General features: G+C 39.1%; 1 protein-coding gene across 1 annotated transcript in view; it reads right to left on the reverse strand.

The window, feature by feature from the left end:
* The window catches only part of LOC139740029 (GTPase-activating Rap/Ran-GAP domain-like protein 3), a 199387-nt gene that overhangs the window by 96662 nt on the left and 90196 nt on the right, over positions 1-12529 (reverse strand). The window contains exon 2 of the mRNA XM_071650623.1: positions 3280-3349. Within this exon, the coding sequence (XP_071506724.1) occupies positions 3280-3349 (70 nt within the window). The remainder of the gene's footprint in view (positions 1-3279; positions 3350-12529) is intronic.

Genomic DNA, 12529 nt, shown 5'->3' on the forward strand with positions numbered 1-12529 from the left:
TTAAAGAGGGACAACGTAGGTATTTTTACAACATTTACAGAGAATAGCCAAAATGAGGAGTGATGAGGGGTGGTTACAAGGGGACTGTATTACTTATCATTTTGACGTTTTGAAGACATGTGTAACGTGTATAAAATGAAAGATGTTGGAAACATTTAAATGTAATAGTATAACAACTAATACAATATTCCATCAAATATTGGTCTATCGATGTAGACGTAAATGGTTGTGCTGATTCTACGGAATTTTCGGTCTGTTCGCAAAGACTAGATGGGGCAATCGTAGAAAGGCGGCACACGATCACAAAACACAGATTCAATTTCTCATGGCGCCGTAGAACAAATCTTATTTTCAATTTACGTGTAGGAAATGGTGAAAACTTTATTTTCGATCGACGAGGAAATTGAGAAGACATATTTTCTGATGAAGTATGATGGAAATGCTTTGCATGCCAATTTTCTCCCAGTGTATGTCGATTTCTTCAAATGGGGAAAAAGAAGACGCTTGCCCCATTATGCAGTCTGTTGTTCGCAAATGAGTAATGACGTCACAATGCCAGGTGAACTCTTAACCTTTAGATGCGAGTAACGTATTCTTTTTTTTTGTTTACATATTCTTCTTTGTTTTTTGTTTTTTTTTTCAAGATAGGCAATTTCATTTCGGCTTCCAGAAGCCAGCATACAGCGTATGATATGCATCCCTGTTGGAATAATAAAGACGGCCAATATCTGGTTCACTCCGTCTTATATCCATGCTAGAAAGGGATAATATAAGATGGCGAATCTATGATTTACTTTACTTTTAACCTAGGCTAAGGAGCAAAAGAAAGAAAGAGAGAAAGAAAGAGAGAAATAGAGAGATAAGAACGTGAGAAATTTGCAATGTGACCTACAGACTATACATAAACTAACAACACGAACCCAAAGGAATGAATATATTCATCGTGTGTACTTTAGTATTAATGGCATGGAGTCTTATGGGTAACACAGCATGATATTGTGGGCTCTTTGTTATGTGACAGTGCACGGCTAAATGAAACACTCTTCACTCCAAACACCCATTGTTGTTGTTGTTTTTTTTCAAACCTACACTTATTTTGGAAGATATCCAAGATTCACTTTTTCTCAAATATCCGCTTGCAGATTTGCTCGTTTTTATTTCATCTATTCTTTGATTCATTTACTTTTTGACCGCCGATGAAGTTTTGTTCTGTATTGCCAAAAATATTGCATTCAAGGAAATGACTGTTATATCAAATGATTTACGATGGGCTACGCTGGTTGAATGATCAGAAATTGAACATGAGCCATTTTGTGGCGGATATGAGAATCTTGGTTGGCAGTAACCACAATCCTTCGGGGCATTTTACCCATCATATAGGGGTTATTTCGGCTTTGCTTTGACCGTTGGGAAGATACAACAAAGTACGACAATTCGGATCGGTTTGGTATGGTGAATAGTCTATTCAGAGATATTTCTACCTTAAAGGGATAGTATAGTTTTGGTTGAGATGGAACTTCATGTGTCCGATTTATTGTGAGATAATGAAAAATCTGTTATGAAGTATGAAAGAGTAAACAAGAGGACTTCAAAGATTATTTGATGAAAATTGGTTTTGGAATTGCTGAAATATCCAAAACAACAAGGTCCTGATAAAAAGTGGGACCCATTCTTTATTGTTACCTCATTGTTTAACTTTTGGTATATCTCAACAATTTCGAAACTAATATTCATCAAATAAACTTTGAATTCCTCTTGTTTTCTCTTCCATATTTCAGAAGGGGTTTCTTTTAATTATCTCGCACAAAGGTAGAATCTGAATCCCCCATTTCAACAAAAATTATACCGTTCCTTTAACTCTCTGGTTGAATTTTACCACACTGATTACAAAGTTTTCCAACACTGCCAGGCAGCATGCTTTGTCGCTCTTGCTCGCAATAAACAGCAAACTTTGATAATCAAGCTCGAGTTGTGACGTTGTCAAAGGTCGTTGTATTGTATGATTTGTACATGTGTAAGAATCCAGGCAATTTCTACCAGTAGAAACCCTTATAACGTCTACTGGACCTTACGCAATTTGCATCGAGAGAAATCACAACCAAAGGTACGCCTTTAGCAAACGATTTCTTTAAAATCTATGGTTTTTCGTACTTCGTTAAACTGGAAAAATAAACGTTTTAAAGGCCTAGTTACGGAAATGAAATTGTTAAAAATCATCTGTCTTGAAAGAAATTTTTCCATATCACTTCGTGTTCTTGTCTAGCCTAGCCTTCTTTAAACACGTTAAAGCAAGTGCGTAGATGTGACCGTGTTTTGACTTGTTCGAGTGGTGCCTCTGCTGGTGGTTTGTGCATGACATTAAAATGAAAACATTGAAGAAGGCAACCTTCATAATAACCAACACCCATCCTAAAACGGAGTCATTACCGTTTCCTTTTTCCACATGACGTCATCAGCGGTCGCATGGCCGATTTCGACGCTCTCTTTACACGTCGAGGAGCCTATAACATGTAAAGTTTGGGTGCTGTGCTGGAGCGTAACCATGGCGATAATAATAGGTGATTTAGCTACGGTACTTACGGCTCATCAGACGATTTGCGCAATTACGATTACACTTATGGTCATAACAAATATCTCAAATCGCTGCTGACATTAATCCGCCTAGAAGAAATTCTAAGAAATCACAGGTTTTAACTTCAGTAAACATACGCTGCACATTTCTTGATACAAATCTTGGAGTTAGTTTTCTGCGCGAATTGACACGCATCCTCTTTCATGAAAACTTCTACATAAATCTTGAGAATAAGAAAAAAAAAAAACCCGGCCAAAATCTCTTATCTATGCAAATCGAAGGAGGTAAAGAAGTGAGATAAAGAAACTCGAAAGTTTGCTCAAGGTTCTTGCTTGTAAATGTCAGAAGGAGTTGCAGATCTAGGCAAACAAAACATAGTACATTTTCCCTGCAGGCATTTTGAAGACAATTCAGAGTTTGATGTCCAAATTTGGCTTGTCTTTTCGCCTCAATGTTTGGCTTGCTGTGCTCCATTTTCTCGGCAAGGCAGGACTAAGTGGACTGTCTTTGTGCAATTTAACATAATTCTGTGCAGACGGTAGGACCTGTGCAATACTAAACTCTTAACCACACAATTCCAGTGTGAACGATAAAGGACCAAATAAACATCTATATCATAATTCTTTAACCGTCCGAAGCATGGCAAAGGTTACACTTTGAGAAAATCATTCACAACAGTTTAAATGATGTAATAGCACTCAACTCACCAGTTCTACAGATCCATAATGCCTCCTGCTGAAGACTCCCCGTCTAGCAGCCAGATCAACCGCTGAAGAACTGGAGAAATAAGAAACAAGGAATAAAATCGTGATTAATAAAGTTTTCCAAAATTCTTCCATATTTTCAAGATATTTTCAAAATATGAAAACGAGATATGGGTATTAGAAGTACGACACGACAAGCAAAAAACAAACAAAACAAAACAAAACAAAAAAACAAACCCACAAAAAACAAGGAACCAAACAAACAGAACTTTGCCGAAATCGATTTTCACTGAGGGAAAGTAGGAGATCTTGTTATACCCATTAAGGCTTTTCTAGGAAACTCTAGCGGGACCCGTCTCACCAATTTTTCATCACTGTATGGGTAAAAATATACAATATGTGTAATCTATCGACATAGAAAGAGGTACAGCAAGTTGTATATGTTTAACTAATTCTGTTCTATATATTTCTCATTTTTGTTATAGCAATTTCGTTGAGAAGAACGAAAGAAGACACCCAAGAATTAGAGTGGCTTACGTCAGCCTCTAACACCGTTAAAGGCAGCCGATCGCCATCCCTAATGGTACGTAAACTCCGAACGACCGAAGTTTGTGTAATGCTACCACTGAGACAAGTTTTAGTGTATGTGTGTGCGTGTGTGTGTACGCATCATACACAAACATTGTCACCGCGAGCTGCGGTGATTGGAGGAGAGAGGCCAGAAGACGCTGCGGCGTGTGTGTGTGTGTGTGTGTGTGTGTGTGTGTGTGCGTGTGTGTGTACGCATCATACACAAATATTGTCACCGCGAGCTGCGGTGATTGGAGGAGAGAGGCCAGAAGACGTGTGGCTCTTTTGGCCTCTCTTCATGCGCATGCGCACTGAGAGTGTGCGTCCATTCGGAAGCTCTCGGGACAGCCATTTTGGGTTAGGAGATAAGCACAGGGAGCTCTCTTGTAGCCTACCGTATTTTCGCTGACCCATTGAGCCAGCGCTATTCTCATTCGGGGGTCACTACATTTGATACAGAATGGGGGAGGCAGCGTCTTGCGTTCGTCTCCGTGCCGCACAAACCACTCGCCACGACCGAGTGTCTTTAAAAAGACGTGCAATGGATGGTAAAGCTGACTATCAAAACAAACATACAGCTAAATCGCAGTAACTCGCTTGTTACCATGGATACTAACAAATAAATGGTATCTTTAACACATTCCATTAACTTCATTATAGCAAGATCACGCTGTGAGTCGAAAACAAGTGTTGAAAGCTTTCAGTAAAGTAAAGCCCGTAAATCTGCCTATTTCCTGGCTGGCCTTGTAAGATGGGAGTTTGTGCTGGTTGTTTGGCTTGGTCTAAATCTAGCCATGTATTTGATATACTGTGAACGATGGGATGCAATTTATGCAATCAAAAATTTTCTGCCGTGTAAACACGCAATCAATGTTATATGTTAATTGGACACATCTTTCTTGAACCTCAGTGCCAAATAACATCGAGAGGCAAAAAAATAAAAAATTCAAACAGAAACAACAAATCAAATCGAAACAAAACAAAACAAAAAAAGTTTTATGTAGTAAACACTAATCCCTAGCTGTCCAGGAAAGTCGATACAGAAGATGAACGAACACGAGAGGGAGAGTGTGAGTTAGAACAACTAATCAATCCGTAAGAAAAAGATATATAATTCAAACACACAAAGACAAACACACACACACACACATACATATATATACACACGCACAGTTGTCATATTCATGCATACAAGTGATATGTCTACAAACTTAATGCCCTACAGCATGAACCTTAACTAATTACAGATGATAGAATTATTAATAGTAAAATGTCATCATTATTGTTATCATCATCATCATCATCATCGTCATCATCATTCCTATTTTTATCAATATCATCACAATTTTTGTTACAACAATAAGGTCTTAAAAGGGAGCGTGCGTCAGATAATGTGTCTTTAATTCGAATACTGGTGTTGAAATTTATCACCAGACGAGGGTATTCACTCGAAGATGTCCTCAGGGATATAATATATATATACATTTTTTTTTCATGTAAGTGGTAAACTGAATGTTGTAAATTTCATTTACTGTTTTTTTTTTTGTTCGATCTTTGGCGTCAATTAAAGTAACATCAACATGAGGAGAGTAACACCGTCAAGATAATTCCCTGAAAATACTTCATTTTGAGTGTTCTCGACATTCACACTTCTATCGAGAAAGGAAATAAAAAGTCACTGTAAGATTTGTTTGTTTCGTTTTGCTTGGTTTGAAATAAAACACAGAAGGTGCGAGACTGTACATAGAGTGATTTATTGCATTTTGCAATATCTTGCTAAGGAGCGTGGCTTTAGTGCGACAATACAGAATGTATGACGATTTTAGAGGAAGCCACACTATGAATTTTACGACGGTTTTTATGAGATATTTATTGGCAAGTGGTTTGAAGTGCGTTCAATGATATGAAATGTGTACGGTGAGGGATGTAATGTCTAGTCGTATAAACTTTATGTGTAAACATTTCAAATGTCATGATAGAAACAATCTGGGTGGCACTTCAACAAAAGGGTTTGCGAAGGGAGAATAGAATCGATATCCTTTCATGCATTAGGACAATATAAAACAAAACATCCACAATCTATAAACGAATTACATTTGATAATGAGTCCCTTCATTGTTGCAAGAGCATATTGCCTTTCTCTGAAGAAAAGAAAACTGTTTTAAGTTTGATTTATATTAATCATGTTAATATATTCATTATAGTTTTCGTGACCATGATATCAATTTCACGCTCTCGGTTCTTGTACTGGTAAATGAAATAAAAATTTAAGTTAATGGATACAACTCAGCCACAATTAAGCAGTATAAGTATTAATCATATTCCACATACTAAGAATCTTGCTATAGGATTTGTCAAGAGCTGATCACGTGATAAAGCGTAGTTTTGCCCATCACATCACCTGAGAAGAAAAGTTCGTTACACTCTATAGTCATTTTGTTTTGCTGATCTCTTAGTCCACACAGTCCTATGACAACACTTACAATTTTGAGTACGCGCGAAATAAAAGTGCGTTGTACTGTGTTCTATCATTTGACCTGGGTCAAGTGATAGACCACAGTGCAACGCACTTTTATTTCGGTGCCAGGTGCGGGGCGCGCGGAGCAAATTCATTGTTTTGTCATCTACGCGCATACGTCTAACGTAAACTACGTAACCTAAGCCCTGAGGATACCATAACACAACTAAAACAGTTTCAGATGTGGAACGAAATGGTAATATCTAGGACCCTAGATGTGGAATATTAAGCAAATAATCAACTGTTAGTTTCAGGCAATGAGACAAATTATCACTTCCTCGGCGATCTGAATGTGTACGCTATCTTTCCTCAGCTGCGCTTCTCAAAAGATCGCCTCGGAAGTGATAGTTTGTCCCATCACCTTCACCAACGTTGATTATTTGCTTACTAATTCTGTTTTATATGTTTCTAATTTTTGTTATAGCAATTTCGTAGAGAAGATCGAAAGAAGACGCCCAAGATTTAGAGTGGCTTACGTCAGCCTCTAACACCGTTAAAAAGACGTGCAATGTCGGCGATCTGAATGTGTACGCTATCTTTCCTCAGCTGCGCTTCGGAAAGATAGCTACATTCAGATCGCCTCGGAAGTGATAGTTTGTCCCATCACCTTCATCAACGTTGATAGTTTGCTTACTATATAATTTCTCAATGAAAAACAAAAGTTGGTATCATTTGGTACATATAGCTCCAATTGAATAGACAGCTTCTTCCCTGCCTGTAGTTTATCCCCACTCCTCCCCTTTCCGCCCTTTTCTCTCTCGATTCACCGTCTGTCACCACGTGTCTCATGGTGCCCATAACACACGGAGTTAATAGGCCCTACTCATTAAAAACACACCGCCATCAGGTCTATGCCGTCCTTCTGTTTTTCCCGGGCTGGCTCTGTCCCGAGGGAGTTGAGGTCCTATGACGTGACCGTATTGATCAGTGCAGAGGCATTGGGGGTCTTGTGTGAGGGAACGTGTGCCCATAGCAATATTCGCGCCACGGACAACTGGCGCAGTTGCTGATGACGTCACAGAATTTGATGATAACGTTCCCAAACTGTCCACGTAGGAACGAGATTGTCCCTTTCCATGAATATCACAAGCCTAATCAAAACGCCAACTTAACCAGGTATGCGACATTTGCTTGTTTTCTTTTTCTGCACATGTTCAAGGTGGTACTTCACATCTCATGCGATGAAAGGTAAGTTGTCCTTTTATAAAGCTATGACTTCCCTTTAAACATATCACGGCACACGGATTATGCTGCGTGTTTAAACATTTTGCTTTCCCTTGATGTATTTAATAAAACCCTACTGATGAAATGAAGTAAATCAATGCAAAATGGCGGCAGACGAACTAAAGGATGGATCCCGACATTTCTTTCATATCATATTGCTAAATGTTGAGGCTGACGTGAATCTGTGCTTTATTCAAAGATCTGATGTAGATAGTGAATCGGGTTGTTGAGGAGGAATAATGTAATCGCATTCGTAATATGGGACATGTAGCAAGCTGTAAATTATTCTGTTAATAGAACCTTCTTATGTCTTTTTAGTGAAGGCGTTGAGTGTTAAATGATAACAAAGAGGAAAACTATCGGTACTTCAAGCTGCTTATAACTTTTTTAGTAGTATAACACAATACAAGAACGTGAAGAAGGAAGGATCACGTCTCAATGTTGAGCTTTAATCCTCATGTGGAATGATCTTTCACATTTTTTCAGATGTGCCATCGCGTTTTACAACATCCGCACAATTTAATGGAAGCTCCATGTTTGACAGAGAGAGAGAAATGAATCTGACATCTGTTTACATCATGTCCGAGAAAAAGAAAGATTGCCAAATTTAGTAGGTTTTAACAATCTTGTGTGGTTATGCCATCTGGTCGTGTAGAACGAATGATAAATGATCACAAACATATCCATCCGCCGTGTCTTTCAGAATAAAACGCAAGGCGTAAATTTCCCGAAGGTAAAAAACCTGTTCTGGTATGTCGTCAGCATATTTGATAAAGACTACATTTATTCTTACATCTTGACTCACACAATTGGTATACCATGTCAATAAAGTCATAAACCGTTTGTCACGTGATATGTCCTGTTGGCTCTAGGGCAACTCAGGCGCATTGAACTTTCAGAGTAATAAAAGAAGATTGCTTGAACATCTTAACATAGTCAGATGAACCTTGACCTACATAATGAAAAAAGGTCCGATGCCACCTTGCCAAAAAGCAACAATGTAGGAGAAAAATCGACGGCAGTTAACAACGGTTATGACTGACTATAAGCATGATGAGTTCACTTTTGATCAATTTTCCAGTTGTGGATAAAGAGCAATGCTAGGTGATATGGACAGCCGCAGGAGATTGGTTTTAAAAAAAAACCTACACAGATAGTGTTCTTCATCAATTTGAAATTGTAATACACTCAGCTAACATAATGTATTTTCACGTCAGGAGTTACTAACAATCACCTATTTATGTAGAGAAACTCGTTTTCCTTTAAGGACTTTACAAATTGGTAATATCTTTAAATATCTTCTTGCATTAAGAGAGAAATGTCACAATGCACATGATATGTTTCCCAATGACCTAAGAAACACCGCTCGCCTGTCGCCCATCCGTGGGCTTGAGCACTGCTGAGTAAGACCGTCTAAGTAGACCACAGCCTAGCGGCTACCAACTATGAACAAAATAGGATCGCTTGGAAATCTCCAGAAAAATAGATAGTCGACGAAATGAAGATCCAAAAGAAGAACATGGACAGAGGCGAAATCATACACAGACACAAAGAAGCCGAAATAGCCCGAGGAAAGCAAGAAAATGGAGCTAAAACAACAGTTAAGTCCACGTGACTGATCTATTCTGTTACTGACTCAGACAGCCATATTCTCTCTATGTAAATGCTCTGAACGATGTTGGAGTTTATAAAGCCAAGGACGAGACGGGAAGAATTGGAATGGAATGGAAAGACGAATATAGACAAATAGAGAGAGAGAGAGAAATAAAACAAAAGAAGACAAAGAATCTATACCCTAAAGTTGTTTTACATTTTTCGCGTGATCTTACCCTTTCGCTCATCAAACATTTTGTATTATAGGGTATCAGTAACTGGTCCACAGTGATATGACTTACACCACGCTTTCTATTGAATCATGCATAACCATTTCGTCGATACTGTTTCACATTCGGTATTGAAGAACAAAAACAGAAACAAAACGCAACATTTTTGTTGTTGTCGCAGTTTGAACTCTTTCCACATATCACACTACCCGCCGAAAATCATGCCCCCCCCCCCCGTCTTACCTCTTATGGGTAGATCTTTCATGAGATTACACGAGGTTGGTTTTCAGGAATAATTTTGGCTACGTTGGTAAGTTTCTATCTACCGTAGATCGAAATGAAACGACAGCTTGTTCATGCTGAAGATGCTTGCTCTTCTTTTGGATGGTGTATCTTTTATAGCTAGGGTTTTTTTTTCTTTTAATCAAACACGTTCGGCAAAAAGTTTTGAAAGGATACTTTTGTATTGCTCACAATAGAAACACCGTTCTGGTAACTATTATTTCATAACTGATGACAGATTCTCAAGTTACAACACAGAATACAAGGAAGTGGTGATTAGGAAATAAAGCTGAAAGAATGACTCCTGTGGTAACTCATTAGGATTATAAACTGGCTTTCATGAATTTTGTTTGTTTTGGGGTGGTTTTTTTTTGCATGAGAAGATACATGCGTCTATCTAACAGCAACTGGAGATAATTCATAACGTGTGAAGATTTACACGTCGTGTTCGTGTGAGGGTAGAAAGCACTCAGAATAAGTTTACACTCCACTTCTCTTGACGCAAATGAAGGTTTCCAAAATATAAAGTATAGGGTGAAAGGGATGGCCCCTCTAATGCTAACTACCTAGGGGAGAACTTATTTGAAATATGTGAGAATTAAATCGTGGACCATTCGTGAATCGATTTTCTTGCGTTCAGAGCAGTTGTTTATTTCCTCCTTTACAGCTAGCTTGACCAGCCTGCATTGTGAGAATAGAACAGGGACATACTGTAAACGAGCCTGTCTTTACTGCGCATTGTGTGGTATTCAGATGCCTAACATGACAGAATTCAGATGGGACAAGTTCCCGCCAATAGCTCCCTCTCTACTGAATTCAACTGGACTGTCATCCTGCCCTCGTCTGTTGCAACAGATGCTCTGCCTCCATGTTTATGTTTTCGACACGAAAGTGTGCTAATAAGACAGTCCTCTGTCATTTTCTACGGCTTGTTAGTCCGCCGGAGATTTACGGCGCAACGCTCAAAGTGTTGACACCATGAATTCCACCACGACTGTGTGTTATACTAAAGTTGCCAGGTTTTGGCGCGAAGCTTTTCACTGACAATTCTAATTGCACTTGGAAGGGAAACGGATCCCATATATCATCGCAAAGGAACACCTTTTCGAGAGTGCCAGCTGTCTGTTCATTAAATAGTTGTACAGCGACCGTTTTTCATCATTCCCTTAATGTCACTGGCCCGCCGCGAGGTGGGTGGGATCAAGGGTATCGGTATCCTCTACGCTCTCTATCTAACCACTCTTTTAGCTGGCTGGAGGTTTGGTCTTGTGTGCAGGAAGATGTCGAGAGAAGAAGAGATAATGCAATTCAAGCTCTATCTAGATTGGGCTGGGCGTAGACAAACCACAGTGAGATGAATGTAAATAGGTCAGAAAAACAGATGAAGTCACGACCTAAATTAACAAAGCAACATGCTTTCAGGAGCATGTGAGTGATTTGTTTGTCATGTGATAAGAGCTGGAAGTAGAAGCACCTAAAATTCCAATGAGGCCAGCCATTAAAATCACGTCATCCCAACACACCCCTATTCCTTTTTGCATGTCAATGCAATCTGACAAATCTTTCTGTGTTGACGCAATTTCAGATTGAATAGAATTTTCTTTTCCCTGGTGTAACAGATAGAATAAAACTGGCAAATGCCATCAACCACTGCGGTAGGGACAGAAGGGCAGAGAGAGAGAGAGAGAGAGAGAGAGAGAAAGAAAGAAAGAGAGAGGGGGGAATATGGGGGGGGGGGGTCTGTGTGGCTATGCTGGTGGTATTCTACCTTCGATCAGAATAGGAGCAGGTGGCGGCTACATAAAGCAGAGAGCCCGGAGTGATTTCTCAGCGACGCAGGGGAGATGGCAGATAAGCTGTTACCTAGCCAGCGGTAACCATAGAGAGGCCCCACACACTATTTCATCAAATCCGAATTCTATTAGTGTGAATTTACACGAATAAGGTCACCTGTAATTAATGTTTCATAAGAGGAAGAGAAAGAGAAACTCTTTCTAAAGGGTGAGAAAGAAATGGGGAGAGAGAGGGAGAGATGGAGAGAGAGAAAGATAGAGAGAGGAACAACGATGTCTGAATTACGAAAAAGGGGTGTGGCCGATTTGAGTAGGTCAATTGTTTGATTGGCCTCACTTGTATCAATCGTAGAGATCAGAGCGTTAAAAACTTGTTTGATCAAACCCATCATTCTCTCCCGTATACTCGTCGGTTTACTTAAACTAGATTTAGCTCACCGTACTTCATCATCATACTGTTGCTATCAAAATTTGTTTTGACAAGGGGTGTATCCCAGGCCGGCGAATTCACTTCTGATCTTCTCTGGAGATAAGGAAAATTGATTGCTTGCATCCATGTCGCCTAAGTGGTCTTACGTAAAGAAAAAAAAACACCTAAATGGATCATGACAGGTTAGCTCATCAGTCCTTATCATTTTTGTGCAAGACTGTCACCTCGGTAGATGGATTGAGGATGCAAAAATCGACAGATAGATAGAGAAATAAATAGATGAATGAATAAACAAGTTCCCACATGAAATGAGTGATGAATAAATCTGAAAACCCGTTAACCAAGATTTTAATTTCAGTTCAGTTCATTTCATTTTTCTTCTTTCACAGAACATTATATGATGTATGAAAAATTACCGCTGATCTTGAATAAACAGTAGTTGACTGTACCATTAAAATTAGAGGTATTAATGGGTTCGGACCATAGATACATCCAGCAGTTTCCGACCATTTTCTTTCATGTTTTGTGTTACATCATCCACGCTCTGAGGGGGAAAGAAATATTGAAGGGTCCACTAAACATTAGAGCTTGTATACTGTGGGCAAGTCATATC

This window comes from Diadema antillarum, unplaced genomic scaffold (genome assembly GCF_040938485.1).
Source record: "Diadema antillarum isolate AM-2024a unplaced genomic scaffold, OU_Dant_1.0 seq00000827_RagTag, whole genome shotgun sequence".
Taxonomy (NCBI): Eukaryota; Metazoa; Echinodermata; class Echinoidea; order Diadematoida; family Diadematidae; genus Diadema; species Diadema antillarum.